This window comes from Leptosomus discolor, chromosome Z, assembly GCF_034619465.1.
Source record: "Leptosomus discolor isolate bLepDis1 chromosome Z, bLepDis1.hap2, whole genome shotgun sequence".
NCBI lineage: Eukaryota > Metazoa > Chordata > Aves > Leptosomiformes > Leptosomidae > Leptosomus > Leptosomus discolor.
Window position 1 is genome coordinate 6,078,185 of NC_141419.1, and position 21,434 is coordinate 6,099,618.

General features: G+C 44.8%; 1 protein-coding gene across 1 annotated transcript in view; it reads right to left on the reverse strand.

Moving 5' to 3' along the window:
• The window catches only part of CSMD2 (CUB and Sushi multiple domains 2), a 298,000-nt gene that overhangs the window by 66,827 nt on the left and 209,739 nt on the right, over nucleotides 1–21,434 (reverse strand). The window contains exons 26-35 of the mRNA XM_086480279.1: nucleotides 19,850–20,052; nucleotides 17,799–17,990; nucleotides 15,133–15,271; nucleotides 14,443–14,630; nucleotides 7,237–7,431; nucleotides 6,145–6,261; nucleotides 3,886–3,999; nucleotides 3,647–3,742; nucleotides 1,347–1,550; nucleotides 675–799 (exon numbers count right to left, since the gene is read on the reverse strand). Of these exons, the coding sequence (XP_086336405.1) occupies nucleotides 675–799; nucleotides 1,347–1,550; nucleotides 3,647–3,742; nucleotides 3,886–3,999; nucleotides 6,145–6,261; nucleotides 7,237–7,431; nucleotides 14,443–14,630; nucleotides 15,133–15,271; nucleotides 17,799–17,990; nucleotides 19,850–20,052 (1,573 nt within the window). The remainder of the gene's footprint in view (nucleotides 1–674; nucleotides 800–1,346; nucleotides 1,551–3,646; nucleotides 3,743–3,885; nucleotides 4,000–6,144; nucleotides 6,262–7,236; nucleotides 7,432–14,442; nucleotides 14,631–15,132; nucleotides 15,272–17,798; nucleotides 17,991–19,849; nucleotides 20,053–21,434) is intronic.

Here is a 21,434-nt window from a genome sequence, read left to right on the forward strand (position 1 = left end):
ACAAGGCTCGTGGAATGAATGAACCTGTTAAAGAATCCATCTCCTATGCATCAACTGATGTCAGCATAACGCACGGTGAGATGCCTTCTGTGAGGACGAGGCACGTATGTGCTAAATGGGAACTTTATCTAAGGTTTGGTCTCTGATGTCGGGCTTAATTCTGAACATCCTCTAGCTTGCAGGACTATTTCTGCAGAGGAATGATAAGGACCACAAAAAGACCTGAAGAGAGAGCTCATTTACCTGGAGACAATGAACAGCAAAGCTGTAATTGTATAATCATACTGCTGCAACTCCGCTGGCATAACAAATCCACGCAGGCACTCCGAGCAAGCAACTCTTCCTTGGTGTAGCTTACATTGCTTTCAACATTGCATAATCAACCAGTATAAAGATAGATGCCAAAAATACCACAATTATTTTGCTACACCAGAATAGCCACATGGCTCCAGTTGATTTCCCATGGACAGTGCCTCCAGGAGGCAAAAATCCATTGAAATATTACCCACTTTTGGCAATCAAAGTGTAAATGGATGTCAGATTCCAGAGAACTACACATTCAACCAACCTCTTTCCTGTGAGGAGCAGCAACTTCATAACACGTGGCCTCTTTAAGCACATCAAATACTGTGAATTCTCCTCTCTAGACCACACTGCAGCTGCTAACACTGTACCTGTATCCCTGCTCCTTCGGGGACTGTTATCTTCCACACGCAGTTGAGGCTATTCAGGTACGGGTCAGGGAAGCCAGGCGACAGGATGGTACCTTTGCGTTCTGTCAAATTTCCACCACATGGCACTGAAATAAGCAAAGTACTGTGTGAAGGCGGAAGGAGTTGGCTTTATACTAAACATTCTCTTTAAAACATCTGTCCACAGACTAAAAAGCAAGCAGAATTGGCTCATCATTTAAGGATAAGATTTGTATGAATAATCCCCTTATCAGTAACTCTCTCATACAATTTCTAACACAAGCAGCGTGCAGTCCTTAGGTGTGGGGAACACTGGGTACATCAGCCCACGAGACCGGTTCTTTAGTAACTGCTCTCCTCCAAAGAAGGTGAAAGCAGCTTTCAGGCAGATCTATTTTATTCTAGATGCTGTCCTAGATCTCATGAGCACTGGTTCAAAAGGTCCCTTCCCTGACATTTGGGGTTAACCGTCCTTGTTCACAGACAGGCCTGGCTTTTGTATCTAAGAGGCATGAAATTAGGGGGTTTGGAGGCTTTTTTTGGTTGTTTGTTGCTGTTTGTTTTTTAAACCATCCCAGAGGATGTAATTTATTTTTCTAGCACAAACTGCTGAACCGTTTTGTCTTTTCTTCCCCCAAACCCAAAGATACCTACCCACACAGGTGGGTACCGAAACATTCCACTGAGCCAGGGCACCGGGCATGGTGAGGCACTCGATGCTCCGGGAGCCCTGGAGCGCGTAGCCAGCACTGCACTCGAACCGCACCACCGCCCCCACCGCGAAGTCGCTGCCCAGCCGCCGGCCGTAGCGAGGCTCCGGGACCGAGCTGCACTGGGTGGCACTGGTCCGAGGAACCGCTTGAATTGCAGGCAGGAGAAACCAGCAGGTGAGTGTGCAGTTGCAAAGCGCAAAAAAGAAAACAAGCAAACAAAAAAATGGTTAGAGCAAACATTCTGGAAATACTAAGTGCCAAATTACAGATCTGTTAAAAACAACGCAGGAATCTGATTACATCTAAACCCCAAAGAGAGGCTGAATCCAAATACAATCACTGAGAAGAAAAAGCAGGAAGATTTCACTCAAACTTCTGCCAATTGAAGTGATACTTCAAACAAAAGCAGCTAAGACATTACAGAACCATGCAAGACTGTTTGCCTTCAGAAAACTTATCAGATCAGAAAGGTCATTTCTAAATAGGGAAACCAAGGCATTGAGCAATGACTTCCCCAAAAATTGGTTTGCCATATAATGCTAGAGTCTCAGCGGAAAACCCTTTGGGTCTCTGAGCTCATTTGGCCTCATAGCTATAAAGGACAACAATCTTAAACAATCTTCTTCATGATGAGAAAGGTAAAAGAAAGAAAAGAGGCATTTAAGTTCTGATGCTGCATTGCCAACTGCTGCCTGCATTGCTGTTCAATACTGGGAACAACAGTCAAAGAAAGAAAGGGAGAGTCTGACAGCTAAGTGAGGGGAAAAACAAGTCAAAGAAATGTGTACCGCTGAGGAAGAAATCAATTCATATTTTTCTCTGAGTTGCTTTACAATTTATTAGCATTTAATGCCCGAGTTGCTTGGAGGTGAAAAAAGCAGAGATGAGCAGCACATTAGCTATAGCGTTTGATTTTAATTTGATTCAGAGAGATGAATGTCAACCCCACTGTCAAGGCAACACACAAGACCATCAGCAAGAAGCTGAAGTCTGAAGTGTGTCAGCAGTCTGGAGAGGCAGAAAGGAGCCATATACAACGATGCACTACTTTGGACAAATCCACGATAGCCAAAACACTTATGGATCTGTACCCCTGCTCAGGTAACCCCAGCTCAGCCATCTGTGACCGACAAGCGTGTGCTTGGCCCTGCAAGCTCTGCTCTCCAGTTCAGGCTGCTTTCAACATGCTGCTTCAGGCTTCCGACTCCTTCACCTCGGGGGAACTTGCCATACACGTACATCGCTGGATGGGGGAGGCTTTGAGAGAGAGAACTCCTCATTTGTGTAAAAATTAGAGCAAATGCCATTAGAGCCTGGACAGGCAGATCAAAACCAGGGCTGGCTCTTTCTTTTACTCTTGCTTTCCATGAAGTAATCACTGAAGAGCATGCAGCTCATAATTAGCACATAGGAGGGAGGAGGTAATCTTTATTGATTTCATCAAAATCTTTGCTTTACTGAAATTTTGAAAGATTACTGTCAGAACTACAGTTGTTTTACAATTATTAGGCAGAAATTTAAGAGAATGTATCTCTGGATACTATAAAATCCAAACCATGCTTCACTTCGCCCCCGGAGAAGGCACAGGCTGCCCCTGCTGTCTGTCCCCACCTTACAGCAATGTGCCTGTAAGAGCTCGGCTGAACCACAGACAACTTCACAAAGCATGTGGGTGAGAAAGCCCTTCTGTTTTCCCACTATTCTGTGCATCACTTTCTATTTACTACTTTAAAATCTCTAAGTAGGACTCCCCCAATGCAATGCAAGCTGTTACTGAAAGGATCAAGGGGCAAAAGTCTGACAGCAGGAGACCTAAGCCTATGACACGCAGATGGAGGATTTTACAGAGCTGCTAGACAAGCGTTCAGCTGCTTACGCTGAGAAATGTGCTAAAACGCCAGTGGGAAAAATTGCTCGGGTATAAATCTCAAGAACTCGCTGTGTACTCAGGGCATGATTCAATGAGATACTTCTGATACTAATCCTGGTACATGCGAGGGTTGAGGCTGAGTGAAAATGAAAGGTCTGAATACGAAGTACCTACAAGGAGCCAGACAGTCCTGCAAGTTCACTGCTACCAAAATAACCTTCATCTCCTGTGATGGTTCCTGTTCAGACAGATAGTGTGCAAGGACCCACAGATGCCAAAAGCAGTTCAGGACACTTCCAGACATCACTGTAATGTTTGACCATTATCTCGGGACCAACCTGAGGACATCTCCAGAACACAACTGTACTCACCTTGGTAGACAAAATGAAAGCCTTTGGCTGTAGATTGGCCCTTGGAACTGAATTTGATGAGAATCTGGTTGGTGGTAGCCAACGGTAACGATTCACCTAGATGAGGAGCAAGAGAAAAAACAGGAGAGACAGAGGTTACAGCATTAGCTACACAAATGGGTTGCACACAGCAAGGTGTTTAACAGCAGGCTGTATTGTGAGCCTGCTTTTCCCAGCAGCAACAGGGACACGTTCCCTACCTGTATGTGAGCCTGAAAGGGAGCTGAGGAGCCGGGAGTGCTGGTTGGGGCCATCGTGGACTTCAATGACGTCGTTGAGCGCTGTCTGGAAGAAGGCGAACTGCCCGAAGACCACTGCGAAGAGACGGAGCGCTGGTCGGGGCGGGCAGTGGGACGAGCCGCACTGCTGTCCCCACACAGCCAGGCCTGGAGCTGAGGCATTTCAGCTTCTTTTATTTCAGGAGCTTGGCAAAGATAAAAAGGGCCTGACTGACAGCCCTGGAAGATGGGAGCCCTTTATTTATCCACAAAGAAGGCATAACAGAAGCAGCAACCAGCCTCCCCCGTGTTCACTTGCCAGTACGCTTTTAACACTGATTCATAGGCCAAAAGGGATTCTTTATGAATCATCCCATTTGCCTGCCTACATAACACAAGGTATATAATTTCACCAACTGATAATTATTATTTATTATTTGTATTGAACCTCTGTCATGAAGCAGGGTCCCATTGGGTCGGGCACTGTACAAACGCTGAACAAAATAACAAACCCTGTCCCACAGAAGTTAATTTCTAGATTGAACCTCTCTGGTCAGGGAGGACGACTGCTAGGGAGAGAGGACACTCACAGGTTTATTAACAGGCAGTCCTACGCCTGTCTACAGAGACTGCTAACCAGAGAGCCGTGCAGTGCCCTGGGTCTTACTGCATACACTGTAAAAGCACCCAGGAGCAGGCAGAGCTCATAAAAGGGAGAAAATAATAGCAAATGGATCAGAGCATTTTTTCAGCTAGAGCAAACAGACTTTAATGATTTATCTTTATTTTTCAGAATATAACGGGGTTTTTCCTCCCAAATCTGCACTTATTTTTTTTTTTCCTCCCCTAGCTTTGCATTTTAAAGTTTTAAGTGCCCAGTTGCAGTTTCACAAGCTGAGAGATCCCTTGCTGTGAAATTCATCATCTACCAAGCTACAACATTTGTTTCCTGCACATTCAGGTTTCCAGCACAGCTTTGATGTCGGGAATGCTGAAAAAGTGATGATAGCACACCCCGACGCCTGCTGTACACAGAATCTGAGAAGTGAAGGAGATGGGAAATGCGTAACACTCACTACTAATGGTTTTCCTGCTTTTAATGTTTTTAATGAAGCTATTGAAAGGTAGCAGGTGGAGAAGAGAAACTAATTTAGCTGTCATCCTACCGTAAGCAGAAGTCAGACTTGCAGAGTGAGACTGTCTAGCCCTCTAGTTATTGTGGTTTTTAAGACTGTATCAAGATCAGCTACAGTAAAACAGGTTAAGAGAGTAAGAGAGCAGTGCAGTATTTTGTCAGTTAGATCCAGGAACCCAGATGGATCCTAGATGCAACACAGGCAGAAGGGCCACTTGAGTGAAAGGCGCTTATCACTGATGTCTGAACACGGTATCCTCATTTCACACCTTGCTATCTTAGCAAAACAAATCACAAACAACTGAAAAGACCACAGGGACTGACTAGATCAATACAATGCACTGAGAAGCAGTATCAAAGAACAGAATTTAGAGACCTTCACCTGCCAGAGCTGTCAGTGCAAGTGCTCTTTAAGAACTTTAAATTCTCTTCGAACAAGAAAGTATGTTAACCGATGCTAATATCCAGTGAGCTGCCTCAAAGGTTTCTAGAACATTGATCATTCTTGTATTCCAGCTCTGACAAAAATTAAGCAGCACTGGATCTATGAAAAGAATGACTGTCCTTTGAAATGGATCTGGCTTTTGTTTGGATCTAGTCTTAAATTTTAACTTACATGTTATTTAAAAAAAACCCATTAGTCGTAAGTACCATAGCTGCACATCCACAAAACTCTACATTTATGGGCTTCTCTGCACAAATTATTTAGCACCACAGTTCGCACGTGTTTATGGTAAATACATTTGGTACTCTTGGAGGTCCTCTGAGTCTGCTGCTAGCATTAATCACCATGAATTGTTTTTGCTGATTTTTCAACTCTGCGTGACTGGATATAGTGCAGGAACTGGAAGGGGAATCCCAAGATGGAGGGTTTTGTTACGTTTGGTTTTTTGTCCCCTCATTTTTGATAGATTTTGAAATTCAGAAAATTCCCATCATCCTTACTGACTACAACGAAGTATAAACAGCATCCAACAGTGCCGCTTACAATTTTCCAATCTCTCTTATCTCGATTTACATATGCACTTATTCCACTGCTTTGTTCAAACAAAAAAACCCCAAGTGAGTCGCACAGACAGCAGGACAGATTGTCAAAAAAACGATACCATAGTCCTTCGGCACAACGATGAAGTACAAGCACACTTGTCCGCTGGTGTAGTTCTGGGGATAATTTGGAGAGAGGACGACGCCGTCCGAGCCCGTGTACTGGCCACCACAGGGTGCTGTAGGAGAAAGTCCAGAAGAGATCACCGAGCGCACCCTCACCAAAGCCCGCCTCGAAACACCAGCCTTTGTCCTGCTGCTTTGAGATCCACCCCTGCCCCCGCGCTGCAACGCCGTGCGATGTCAGCTGCCCCCAGCCGTGATCGATTCCACACTGCAGGCACCGCAGCTCTCGCTGCGAGTTCTTATCAAGAAAAATAAGGCTTATCCTAACCCGAGTTCATGCCTGCTTCACATTTAATTATGGAGACCACGGCAAGGCTAAAGGATGCCGTGTACGGCGGTGCAGACTAATGTGTGATCTGCACTGCTCTCCACCCGCCCTTAAAGCTCAGGACCTGTCAGAATGAGCTCCTGCTCCTTTCGCCCTTTCCTCGGCAGCAGGAGCCTGGCTCCAGCGGGAACGGTGTTCTCCCCGCCAGCGCCTTTCCGAGCCACAGATTTCATTCTTCCAGTCACTGCAGACTGACAGCTATGTCTCGACTCGCTTCTCAGATTAAGAAGGTCTGACCGCAAACCCATCATTTAAACCATCTTCTCATTAAGCCAGAAAACAAAACAAAATAACCACGGAACCCCCAGGAAAAAAACACCTTCTGTTTTCTCAGTAAACTCTGACCCTGCTCAGGAAATCATACACTTAAGGGCTTTGATTAGTAGGGATCAGGTTAAACAAATATTTAAGTGGCTTCCCGAATCCTGCCTGCACAGGATTTGCCATGCAGATAATCTGTTGTGCCCAGTTTTCTGTCTGTCTCAAAAGAACGTTCCAGATATCTCAGAGAAGCCAGCTCTCCTTGACTCCAAGTGTTAAAAATAAAGTGAAAAATTATGAAACACTGAGTAAAACCCTCTCTGTCCCCCTGCAAGCAGCTCTATGCAAAAGGAATGTCAAGCTTTTCACTAGGATAAACTGCTGAAGTATTTGCGATAGGCAGCTCATTCTCTACTTACCTTTTCCCCTTGGGCCTTACCTGTGCAGGTAGGTCGAGGTTTGTTCCATGTGGGTTTTCCATCCCCTCCCATTATGCATGTCAGCGTGGAGACCCCTTCAATGTCATACCCCCCATCACAGTAGTAGGTAATTGTAGACCCCAGCTTCAGATCCGTACCCACTCGTGTGCCATTCTTAATCGATCCAGGGTCGAAGCACGACTCCCGGGGATTTTCTGCAAGAGAAAATTGCCAAGATCTTTGCTAATCCGATACAGATGCTCTAAAATTTTGGTCAATGGCATGTTTTTTGGCTTTTCTCATCCAGGAACCTCGCTTAAGTATAGCATAAAGACTAGTACCATTTGCAGAGTTTGGATTTCAAGAATTCTCTCACGCTGTCTGATTCTGGGGAATTATATGGTCTGGACTATTCTCTGATGCTCAGCTCCCGCACAAGTATACTGGAAGGAAGGCTTCAATTCACACATATATTTACTGGCACCCAAAATCCAATCAACAATTAGATTTAATTATTTACAGTCACTCTCCTTTCTTACGCAGGGCACAGGCTGCAAGGAACTCTGCAAACCAGGGCATATAAACAGAGATTGAACATGCAACATATTTCAGATGTGCTACATCTGTTCATATTATCTCCTTGGCACCTATCATTCCTGGATCTAAGAGCTGTCTGCTCTCACCATGGAAATACATAGTGCCATGTGCTAGCTGACTCTCCAGATGTGCAGCATGGCTGCAATTATGGCAAAATGATTACAAGCAGTTAGACAAAATGAAGACATTTTTCTCTCTGTTCACTATGCCCTGCAGAGTTAAAAACTCCATTTACATATGAAAATTCCAGTAAAGACCACGGAGCTGTCAGGACTTGGATATTTCTTTCCTTCTTCTTCTGAGGGCTTTTTTCTCTTTTTTTTCTTCTTCCTTTTTTTTTTTTTTTTTTTTTCCCCTGCATGAAATATAATTAGAGGCTTTGATTAATCCTCCTCTTTTGTCATTTGGAAATTGCTCATTAAAGATGAGGGCTTTTCTGAGAGCAGTGGGTCTGTGAACAATTATAAAGTGTTTAAGCATTAAATCACGGGCTTTTAGTATTTGGGGAAGGGTTGGAACGAGAAACAGAAAACAGTAAAGCCCTCAGATCTTGCTTTTGTTTCTTCGTTTGCAGTGAAAAACAGGATTAGCTCTACAGTTTCCTTTACACATCATCATCATCACTGGCTAGTTATCCAGATAAACAGGGCACAAAAGGATGTGAAATGTTTCCACCAGGAACAGCTGCCCCAAACAGCAGAAGTGAGGCCACTGGTTTTTCCTACAACACCAGCTCCCTCTTTTGGAAGCCACAGCCTGGCTGACCCTCAATGCTCCTCACAGACCATCACACACTTGTGTCATCAATCTTTAAATCATGAAGTCCTGGGTTCTCCTCTGTGTTAGTGGTCTCTCACTGCACAAACTTTGGACAAGTCACTTTTCCTTCGAGCAACCCTGTTTCCCAACCAAATAACAAGGTATTCACAAAGGAGAAATATGGATTACGATGAGTAAGGTATCAGGACCAAAAACCTTGTTTCAGTCACAGCACTGGAAAGCAAAGCCGTTGGCTCTCTGGTCAGCTCAGATGAACGCATTCCCTCCTCATTTATCTTCTGCTCGTGGGACACCAGCCGTAGCTGGAGAAGTGAGCCTTTACCATTACTGCGAGCCAGTGGAACATTCCTGCACAGACCGGTCATCGCAGCCCACAGAGGTGACAAACTGCTTCTGGGCATCGGTCAACCAGAGCACTGAAGGCGAGTGGTGCAATTGCACGGCCTGGAGTCCACTGTAGCATATGAGCCATTTGCAAGTGTAAATGCTTCATCTACTTTTCCAAAATATTTTTTCACTCTGCAAGCCTTTATTTCTCCGAATTGCTAATATTCACTTTCAGACCCTTTCATACAACGGCTTCCTTCTGACCACTGTATGCCTCTCTCGTTATTTTGAACAGTCTCACTGCCTTTCATCTAACAAGTTGATGTGGCTTCAACCTGTCACTCAGCCTCCCACCCGGCTGTCAGATGTCTTAGCCACGTGCTTGATCTCAGCCTCTGCTCTTGCTTTGAAAAATCATGACATTCAGTGCTCAAGTCTGTCTGTCGACTGCTGAAAAAAGGGTGGTGGCTGATTGCTGTGCACAGCCTCACTGTTTTTGTTGTGTTTTCCTCACTCTTGACTGTTTCTGTTCCCTTGGGGGCCTGTGCCTTCAGGGACACCACTCACCTTAGAGGACGATGCATCCTGACACACTAGTCCTACGCATATCTCCAGCTGAACATTCCTCTGCAGATGAACTGCCCAGATGATCCTCAGCAGTGGGCTACAAAGGGAGGCAGGAGCTCAACTTTAAGGAAGTATCTGGTTGCCTGGTGACTGCAAAAGACTCGTAGAGAGATGTGGGAAAGCCACAGCTTCCCCAGCCTTTGATTTATTAGGCTATGAAGTGCGTACAGCACAGCTTGCCCACTTAGAATTAACGTTTTATTCTCAGACACTCCAGAAATCAAGGCCTGATGTCCCAATTAACATGGATTCAGGCTGCCAAACATTTAGAAAAGAGTCAAGACAAAAATTCCATGAGAACCGGCTCATTAATCCACAGAAAGCAGAATTTTCTGTGTTTCCCCTCTCCTTTCCCAAGGAAAACTCAAAGCCTGCATGAGCTCCTAGACCAGGAGGTCAGGCTTTCATCTGCATGTTTGAGAACAGCTTTACTGGAGAGCTGTCCACAACGTGCACTGTGAACATGTGCAAGCCTGTATGAAGAGATAAGCCTTAAAGCAACCTCAAGAGAAATTGTCTAGAAGACAGTTTTTCACAACAGTCACCATATACTGAAGACAGGACAAATTACATTAGGGTCTTAAGGACCAGGTCTAGCCTTGGCATCCCAAGCAGCTCAGCTGCTCGTCAGGAGCCCAGCATGCTCCGACTCATCCCAGCTAAACGGACTGCCTTTTCCAAAGGACAGATCTGCTTTGCAAATGCAAGTTGTTCCAGGGTCAAGCATTGTCTCCCACTTCTGACTGTTTCAACAGCAAACAGTGCTGGATATTTTTAAACAGCTTGCTTTGCAATGGATTTTACAGAACAGTGTTTCTGTGGGGAATTTCCACCTCAAATAGCCCGTAAGTAATGCTGTATATATGTTTATAAGCTCAGGAAGGGCAAAATAGTTCTGGGGAAATAATAACTGATTTGAAATAAGGCTTGGGGTTTGGTGTTGGGTTTTTTTTCATTCCTTTGGAAGGGTGAAAAGTAATCAGTTTTGCTTCATTTGCTTTCAATTTCATGCCTCTTCACTTCTGGCCCACAACAGAAACAGGAAGTTCTAAAAAGAGTAAGAAAACCTCCCGGTTTGGAGCATTCAACCTGGAAACTCCTTCCTACCCCCCTGCCCCAAGCATGGGAAGCCAAACCTACGCATGCACCTTGGGTTCTGTTCAGCACCAACACATCGGGAGAAGCTGCTCAGACGGAGGCCGTGACTGATGGAGTTCGACCCACTTCTGTGTTCATGACAACAGGTCCCCAACAGCCACAAAATATAAGGGGGGCAGGGGGGGCATAATTTGGGAGAAGCTCTCCAAACGACTAGCCTGCCCTTTACTAACAAAGTGTGGTCTCCATTTAAAAATACCAGTGTGTGCACATATCAAACGTATCTTAATAAAATCTGTGGTGTGCAAGATGCTGCAATGCAAACTGATTATTAGAATTCACGTAATTTCCCAACGAGAAAAAGATAATCTTCACTTTAGAGATTCATCCCCAGTCAAATTTAAAATAGTCTCTGGTTGCATTTTCTGGCAATGGCAGCTTAATGGAAGATCTTCATACCAAGGGGTCTTTTAAATTGACTGGAAACAGTTTGGGATACTTATCCAGTGTTGCTCTGTACCAAGAAATCTCCTAGGTATAACTAAGATACACAAATATTATCTTGGTTCAAAAGACAATACATGTAGAGATACTGATTTAAAAACCTTAGTTTTCTGTAGCTGAGACTTAAAAAAAAAAATCTTAAGCAACAACTGGAATGAGAGATAAATTCTAGGTACATTGCAAGCCATCTCCTTCCTGTGTTTAAGCTTTTGTTTTGTTAATTGTCTTTCCTATTTTGTAATCAAGAATTTACCATCCTTTTGCTTTGGCAAACTAACGCTTGTTGGGTTCAAGTGAATCTGCTACGAACACAGCACGCTGCTTTCACAGAAATGACAACATTAACTAAGCTGGTGTTGCAAACAAGCACTTTTTTAAGGATCAGGGTAACTTCAACAGACCTTAAATGGGATGCCTCAGCAGAGCACATCTTCCTTTTCATGAACCAGCCTGAACCTGAAATCTACTCCCTACTGCTAAGTCATTCCAAAGAAGAAATTCCTCCTCAGCTGAAATCCCAAACTATTGCATTTAAGTTTCACCTGACCCTCTGAACCAACCCAAGTCTTTATGCACACAGTAAATCAAACCTCTGCAAATCTAACCGTGCGTGGGGAAAGCACGAACTTACAGTTTCCCTGCTGGTAACCTTAGTTTGATTTTTTAATTCTGCTGCACAGCTGACAGCGCATCATGGGCGCAAAGCACAAGATATGTGTTCACCCATCAGGAATCCTGCTGGTGTAGCATATCTGCGTAGCTAAACTGGGAAATTGCCTGGCCTCAAACACCTTTCTATGGCATTGCTGCATTCCCACTTCACTCTCACTGTCGTGCTCTATGCAAAAATGGCATAACAAAAGCCAAATTCATTCTTCTCTCTCTATTTTCTCCATTCCTGCTGGCCCCAGAGGACAACTTCCTCTTGAAGAGCCATTGCCCCTGAAACAATCTCAAATGAAGTGCTGAGGCTGTTTGAAATTCACCCGACACACCATAGCTTCAGGCTAGCAATATAGTCCCAGTCCCAGGGAAGATGCAGGACTTCAAGGAAGGATTGACAGATGGCTGCTTTGCTTTTTTTTTTTCCCCCAAAAAAACATGAGCAATAGAGGACTTCAAAGCCCCTGGTAATTAGCAGTATTTCACACATAGCTGACACAGGTGATATATGGTATTTAGGGAGCTATAGGGGCACAGAGCCTACATGGGCTGCAGCACTGACCAAACACAATGAGATGGCTGAGAGAAGACCGTGTCTTTGAACTGTACTTGGGATCCCACAGCCCCTGGGACTGGCAAGGAGCCGAGCTCTGTATTTGATTTTCTTTCACGTGTGCTCCCTTCTGCATTTCTTTTCTTCTTCCTTCGATTCCCTAAAGTTCTATTTTCTGTCGCTTCTCAGACCTGAAACCCAGGTCCCTTTTAAAGTGCAGGGAAAACACTGAACAAACTTAAAGCCTCATTCTTTTCTCCCAGCAGTGTGGCTTTGTGGGAAGTATGTAGGCGCGATTAACACTGTAGGAGTGTTTAGGAGAAAAATGCATTGCACAACCACCCTAATTTAATGAGATTTCGTTTGTTAACTACTTTCTGGCTGCCAAAAAAGAAAGGGGAAAAGAAGAAAACTCAAGACTCAATTTTCAGTAAAATTAATTCTAATGAGAGCGGAAAACTTTTAATCTTTTTAATCTTAAGCAGTGCTAATTGTCTTTGTCTTATTATTTCATAACTTTACGAGAGGGAAATTCATCTCTCCAGCCTAACTAATAGGAATTGCCATTTCATTACCATTTCACCTCTGGTCAGGTAAATTCAAAAGCAGGAACCACAGATCAGAGACAGGGTATAGGAAGAGAGAATTGCCCAAGCACACAGAGAAAGCAGCAGCAGCACTGAAACCACAGCAGCAGCCCATCAGCTCTCCAGCACGAGCTATCACTGCTCCCACAGCACAGAGTTGGGCCAACAAGACTCAACAGCCTGTTTCACAAAGCCATGTTTCATAGTGGCACACATCCAGTACATCTGAAGCCATCAATGCTTTTTTCCCCATACTGCAAACTAGTCCACATAGGCCTGAGCAGGCTTGAATTGTTCCTTTCTAACCCTGTTTACTTTCCCAGTTTTTAATCCTTTCCTCCACTCTGCATAATCCCAGCTCATCAGATCTAGCTTTTCAGACCACGTTTTTTACTACAGTTTGTAACAAGCCCATTCTTCCACCTACCCTACGCACAAACAAGGAATGTATCTGCCAAAGCCTTCCTATTTTTCCCCCCCGTCTCCCAGAATGGCGGTGCCAGGTCTGTCACTTCTCAGCTTGCTCCATCGACAGAGAGCTAAAAGCACCCAGGGAAAACTAATCACTGCCCCTGTCCCTCGCCACTACAGCTGAAGCCACCACAATGTTTTACTTCCTCCTCAAGCAGGAAAATAAGCCACTGCTCTAATAACACAGATACCTGTGAACTATTCTGTTCATTTTACTAATTATTAGTGAATTTTTAAGTCAGTGCTTTAATCTTAAGTGAAGCAAAATGCCCAGGTTTCAGGAGAGCTCCACTGACTCAAGAGAGCAGAGCATCCACCTCCATGACCCTCGCCTCTGGCATAGCCACCTAGTCATTTGGTATGTTCTTGAATGACTGTATCAAAAACTCAGACGGAGATCCCATATTGGATATGCATGTCTACACCTCCTTTTCTTGGACAAAGCCGCTCTTGCCACTAGGAATAAATCTTAAATGCACGGCAATGTGGAGCATTCCTAATAACCAGTTACCAGTTCAGCCCTCTCTAGTAGTCTGAAAGCTCCAATCTGCAACGAAGCAGCACGTTCTGCTCACTAAGGAGAAGACAGAACTATTTAAATTCAGCATGGAGCAAGAAAGATTATACAGAATACAGCCTGTACATAAACACATTTTTTTTCTGGGAATGTCCCTTACTTTCTTTCTGTTAATGAAAGCCCCACACAGACACAGACACATGTGACATCCTCAGACACAAACCAGTCCTTTTATTCTGCTCTTATATACCTTATGTGCCCGCCTCTTCTGCCAGCCTACAGGATCCCCTCTCTTCAACCCCCGTTTTCCCTCCCATGCCTTTCAATTCACCTTGCTGGTAGTAAAACAGACAGCAGGATTACCGCCTGAAGAGAAGTTTCCACAGTGTTTAGAGTTTCTCCCATTTGGTTCAGCTAGTGGTTTAACCTGAGAAAAAGCACAAGTATAATCCCACGTCTTTGCTGAGCCAGCTGGGCCAGTGCACCCCCAGACAGCTCCTACCTGTGTAGTCAATGACAAATCCGGTGTTGCTGACTGATGCATCGCTTCGGAAAGCAAGGAAGAGGCTGTTACTGCTGCTCTCTATCCTCTCGGGTAGCTGGGAGCCATAAAAGCTTCCGATTAGGGGGCTGAGTGAATCAGGTCCATCGTAGATATGAAGGAAATCATAGCCAGGCTCCAAACTGAAGCTGCAACACCAAAGGAAGAGTGCCTGAAGCATGAGCGGGCTACAGCAGCCCCTGGAAAGCAACAGACTGTGGTCTTGGGCTGCACAACCACATAGCCGAGAGACTGCCGAGACCCCAAACCAGCTCCTCAGCTAAGTACAGGTCATTTCTGTCTCCAGTCCACACGTAAGGAATCGAAGACTGGTGATGCAGTCAAGAGCACAAAAGCCTAAGCTAGTGTTCTACAGAGGTTTCCTGCACTGCACCAGCTACATGGTTACAGTTCTGTAAAAAACCTGTGTATATCACAGAGGAGCTGCAGTCGAAATACACGTATCTTCCCCAAATTAAGGTAATGTCTGAGAACAGATTACCCAGGACTACGAAACAGTCCTACCTGGTTTGGTTTGGTTCCTTCAGAGGGGAAGGGACCCACATGCAGACCTAGTTCACCCAGGCAGCTCCCCTCCCCGTCCCCACAGGCAGCCACACAAGTGGAACCAAACAGCGCTCAGGTACGTACGTATTAAAAACCAGAGCAATGACATAATCAGGAGAGACGGTCAGCTTCCAGTCACACTCCTTCCCCGGCGGGTAGGGCTCCGGGTACTGCGGGGACAAGATCACTCCTGCCGGTCCTGTCAAGATACCTCCACAGGGAGCTGAAGGCAATCAAGCAAAGGGATGAGGCTTTGCCTTTGAAAAACTTAAAAAATAGTAGATGACATGCAGGAAGTGAGAGAGAGAGAGAGATACAGATAGATAAGGGGACAGAGAGACAGTCTGCAAGGCTGTCTGATACTAAGATATGTATTACAAGAGCTTGTAGTGGCCCTCACAGAGATGAGGGCTCTGTTATTCCACCGAAGGTACACACACAGAGAGTAACAGAGCTATGGATGCTATTACGATCTTCATAAGATATACAAGTGAACCACCAGAAGGAGAGCGAGGTGCTTTATGCTTTTCTCTTGCATTTATTTAAGCAACTCCTGGTCAAAGTCTGGATGGTTGCTAAGTAAGTGAAAACATGTTGTCTGGACTAATGGCTTGTTCCTGTTTATTACATTTACCAACACATTAAATGCCAAGCTGATTGAAAAATCAATTATCACTTTTTTAAGGCTGAAAGTGCCTGCATATATTTCCACTGTGGCAAATACTCATGATTGATTTATTACTGCCAGCCTTTCTGCAGTCTCTTCACGAGGGTCGATGCTCTAAAATACCCCTGTTGCTCAGATTGATCCTCCCAGATTTGGGATGGGGTGAGAGAGGGGAGCACAGCCAGTGTTATACTTGGGTGTCTGACACCAACCAGCCAAGAGCAAAGTGAACACCGAGTGGGAAATGAACTAGCACGGGACAGAAAGAACAGAACAAATCTTGGAAGGATCTTCCACGAAGGAGTGAGCATGTGTGTTTATCTTGTGGGCTTTTATAAAGCCCTGCAAATACTTCAGAATCTCCACATATCAGGTAAAATGCAGTGGGGCTGTTCGATGAAGATCACCAGAGAGATTAAACTAGAGACCCTTCTCCAAGGCTCAAAAGCAACTTCTTCAGCCAAGTCCAGTCGCAGGTTCTTGCAGGCACTGAGAACCATTAACCCTCTCGAACAGACAAGGAAATCACAGCACAGGCAGTGAAAAGTTTAGCCGAAGGTCATACACAAGTAACTTGGAAGAACCACCAGCATCTATTCTGTGTCCATTCACCTTAACCTTTAGGCTGCGTTCCTCTTCCAGACTGTACAGTCAGGGAAAAGTTCGGAAGAAACTGAAGCGTACAGACTCATTTCTGAAAAGTCTAAGGGACGTAACTGCTCAACACCCTCTGATTTCTTTGAAAATCCCACCCATAGTCTCCAAAGGACTTAAACTAGAAACTGGTCCAAGCCATAGCTGTTCGGAGTTGGGTCAGGATACAGACTTCAAATACCCCAAACCCTCTGGGGGTTGTTTCAACTGAGGTTCCAGTTCAGCCCACATTGTTTAGGGACTGCAGAAGTCGTACAATAAAGATGTGAAAATGTATTTGAAATGCTAAATACAAACATAAAATCCAAGCCCTAAATCAAAGCCTGTTTTCCAATTCAGGTCTAACTAGCCAGCCTGTTACACAGTTATTATAAAACTGATATTATTTGGTCATCGACTTTTCCTCCAAATCCTTTGTCACTAAATAGAGGGAAGGAGCAAGACATTGCTTTCAGCTTTTTCACAGTGCTTACGACTCCTAAAACGAGAGCCAGACTTCCATTCAGAAAGGACCCAACATATCATCTCCAAGTCAAATTGGAGACGACCCACGGGAATTCATGCCATACCAAGGTGAAGGCACCAGCTACCCTTTTCTGATAAAGGACTGAGCACCCAGCTTCTGGCGTGAAAGAAAACTCAACAGGAGAATGACGAGATGGGCACGACATGCAACAATATGATCTAGTTATCCCCGTGAAGACTAAAAGGACTGTCTTTATCAGGCTGAAAGGGTGCTGCACTAGATCATCAAGATAGTCATTCAGAAAGCAAGTCATCCCACAGGGAGCATAAATCCTGTGCATGCCGTATAAGTTTCCCAGCTGGCATTAAATCAGACATTAGAAACAGAATTAATTGATTTTTCTTGCTTGGAATAACGGTGCATAAACAGGAATGAAGGTTACAGGTAAGTAATTTGTGGCTAGCGTTTAATTGGCCAGCAAATTTAACGTTTATTGCTCTTATGTGCTTAGCATGACTATTTTTATGTGTTTTGGACATATTGAAAAGAATCACTTTTATGAGCTTCTTTTATTACTTTATGAGCTCAAAGAAAATGTCAGATAGCTCTTCCTCATGACAGAATTTGCCGTCTCCTCATGCAGAAATTATTCACCCATGACCCCAATCCTCTCTACCAACCTGAGTTTTAAAGAAGCCTTTAATTTTGACTTGTCAGGTTAAATACCATCACTTACATTACAGTACATCCTATGAGCTTCCAGAATGAACTAGATTTTCATTGTCCCAGACACTCTGGGGATAAACCTAAAAAGTAGCTCTACGAGACAGCTACCTGAGCCACACATACCTTGTCATGCACCTCTTCAAACCAGGTGGGACTCATCCCCTTTGCATACAGAAGTCTTGCACAGAAACAGGGCAGGGAAGCCAGTGCAATGGGAGGACGGATGCGTGTTCCTACCTGTGCAGGAAGGAGGGTCTGGTTGCCAGAAAAATCTGTTCTCAATCTGCACGCAAGTGATTTTGGCCTCCCCTTGCAGAGCGTATCCTGGATTACACTGGAAGATGATGGAGTCGCCTGCCTCTTTGCTGTCACCACTCCGGCTCCCGTTCTGGGGAATTCCTGGGTCATTGCAGGAAGTGGCAGTGGAAACTGAAGAGTATTAAAAATAGATATTTAATATATATTTATATTTAATACAGGCTTACAGCACCGGCTGTACTTAGACTCTGTCCTTAAACAGATATCCAAGCAATGACTTCATTCTCCATCTCTCCTCCTTCAGTACCCCTTGAAGTTGCCACACACACAAAAACTGGCTTTTACTTTGCACTGAGCATCTGCCACTCCAGCTGGTAAAGGCTCTGGGGAATGGCAAGTTCAAGTGCTCTACACAGAGTGCAAGTTTGATGTATAATTGTGCACACGCATGTTTACTTAATAAGTCCAGACATCCCTGATCTTACATGGCGTTTTTATAGAATTCTGTGTCAGACACATGCTGCAAAATAAACTAATCCGCTAGCACTTTTCACTTCCCCTGAGTGGCAGAGCAATTTAGCCTTTAGCCCTGTGAAGCATCAAGCCTGACCTTTTAGAAATGCACGTGTTTCCCTCCCACTCTCGCTGCTGCATCCCTTTGAGGTATAAGATGACCCCCTCAGCTCCTTCTCAGCTGGGGGCAGGCAGCACAGCTTCACTGCTGACGGAGCTCAACGGCTGTCAACACTACAACTACTTAACAGTATGGAAAGTCCTGGAATAACAGGAGTTTCTCAAGCTTATATAGATCATTAAAGTTCACAAGATCCAAAACTGTACACTTCTGAGCTTAGGTCTGACTACTTAGTCACACCTTGTGAACAAAGGCTTTGAGCGGGAGCATTCAATAAAGACCAGCTCCATATCTGCCAGTGGAGCAGAGCTTATTTCCTGCTAAGTTGATGAGAGTCTATTACACCTAGGCAGTTTAGAGAAAGCTCTTCTTAAAAGAGCCAGAGGAAATCCCTCGCTCTCTTTCTGTGCAACTGAAGATAAGCAAGTTAGCAGCCAGTCTGGTCCTTCCTGGCAGGCCTGGCAAAGAAAGAGCTGTGCTGGGTGACACAAAGCTCTCCCTCTGTCTTGGTCATCCCAGAAGGTCTTGTACCCAGCACAAACTCTTCCCAGATTGCTGGCCTGCTCTCCCAGCCATGCAAGGCACTCCCAACAGAAAGCTGTGGGCAAAAGCTTGGGAGAGACACCATGAGCTCTGACACTCAGATGTGTCTGAGTACCAAGAAGGTTGTTTCATCATTCACCCAACAGCCTCTCTGTTTGCTACCATCTCCAAAATCAGCATCTGCTGGTCGGTTACTGGACACGTCAGTGAAGGTCTACATTCTGGAAACCCGTGTGTGCATGTTGAAAAGTATTACCCTAATGTAATTGAAATTAATGTGTTTGCAAGGCCGAGTCTTAGGTAACAGCAGCCAGGACTTAGGCAACGACAGACTGCAGTTGCATTACACATAGCACTGCTGCGAGCAACGACATCCCTACAGCTGACAGAGCTTTTTGTGATCTGCATCTCAGGGGATCCAGTCTGAGGGATTTTAAACAGACCTGGTTTTCAGAGACCACTGACCAACTGCTCTCAGAATGCCTGGGGCAAGTTGCCTGCGTACTGGTGTTTCTAAGGGACCTGCTGGAATGTGGTGGAAAATATCTGTAATTCCTTCTTGTGCATTCCACGATGTACTGCCCTACATCTTGCTGCCAAGTTCACCACTGTGAAGGTGACTGTAGCAGAGGGGAGCACAGAACTCACCTGCACTGCAAGGACAAAATACAAGAGTTTTTCTCTATTTGCAGAGACTGCGCCCAAACGCAGTAAGGCACAAACGGCTGGAAGACTGCACAGTTCCTGCGATTGTGCTCAGTACAATGTCATTTACTTGCCATCAGGTAGACCCGAAATCACTTATCAGCAAAGCTAGGTTTGGACAATGCTGAGGAAACAATGTGAAGCCTACCTGAAAACTGAACAGCAAAGCCCTGCTTGCTTGTGAAGAAATCAGTGTTGAACTGAAGGATGACAGAGTTGAAAGTACTGTGGACATCGCCGGGTAAGCCAGACCCACTTATCTCCTTTAGGAGGATGCCATTCTCCACCGGACCGTCCCAGATCCTCAGCACATCGTGGAACTCCTCGGTGTGGAAAACCATGAAATGGAGCCTGTGTGGCAAAAAGAACTGGAAGTCAGATCACAAAGTGCGCTCTGCCTTTTTTTTTAACAGGATTAGAAATGGGATTGGTACCAACCTAAGGCAGCTTGGCCCCCAAGGAATCTGCTCTCTCCTGTTATCTGCAACTCAGCTTGGACAAAGTACTTCAGCCCTCTACCAAACTTTGCCTGTCTATAAAGCGCAAGATCTCTTAGTCGCATGCCTCCCTAGTAAAACACATCCATAAACAAAACCCAACTGAGTCACGGAGACTAATGTTTTCTGAAACTTTGGGTCCTTTCTGGTGTTTTCCCCTGAGCAAACGGAATTACTCATTTGTCCTAAAAATCTTGAGGAACAAGGTGAAGGTCCAAAAGACCATTGTGAGCAGTGGAAATGTCCTAAGACGGAATATCACGGTTGGTTTTATACTGAAGGTGCTCAGACATTGTGACAAGCAGCTGTCACACAGACAAAAGGCTCAGTCAAGGACGTACAGGAGGAAACATGCAGCACAGAGGTACAGGGGCTGTGAAGGATAGCATGGAGGTTTGTCTGTATATTCACTGAGCTCTGTAACAGATAAACACAGAAGTACAGAAAAACCTATTCTAAAAAGAGAATTAGCAGATAATGTGCTGGAGTCCCTTCAGACAACTTACATATATTCATCCAATTCACATATTGTCCCTATGCTGCACGCAGCAACAACCTTGGCTGTCCTTTTGCTTTTTTTTGGTGTCCTGCAAAGAACAGCTTATTGTTAGGAGCCAGCATCTACTGATAAAATGGATTGATTTTTGTTACCCGCACTCAGATCAAAGAATTTGCTCCTGGCACCAAGCTAATCTTGTGTATCAGCGGGGAAAAAAGGAAAGGAAACAACCAACACCACTCTTAATTAAAACAGTATCATGCTGGAAAATAAACCCTTACCAGGGTGTTAACTGCCCCGGAGGTTAATAAAAAGGGTGTGCAAGAGGGTGGCAGGCAGGTGCAAATTCTGAATGCTGGATTGCAGCACCTCTGAGGATTTTGACATGTTTTACAAAGTTCTGGATCTTGCAAAACTGCATCTAGATCAGCTAACAACAATTTCAGCAAGGAATAAAGAAAAAGCGAGGCAGCATGAGCCAGCTCTCCAAAATTCACACTGGGAAGGGAGAGAAAACAGAAACTAAGAAGCTGGTGGTTGGCAATGAAATTACACTGTGTGCTCAACGAGGTATTTATTACAATGCTCTGAATGAAGATTTAATTTCCTTACTCTGTGTTTTTTATAGTTTTGTTTGCCCTGGAGAGAGGGCTGCAAGGCCTTCAGCATTTACAGCAGATGCTCCCGAGTCCTGAACTGCCTGCAGCAGTACTCTTTGGAGCTCCTGTCTTCTGGTT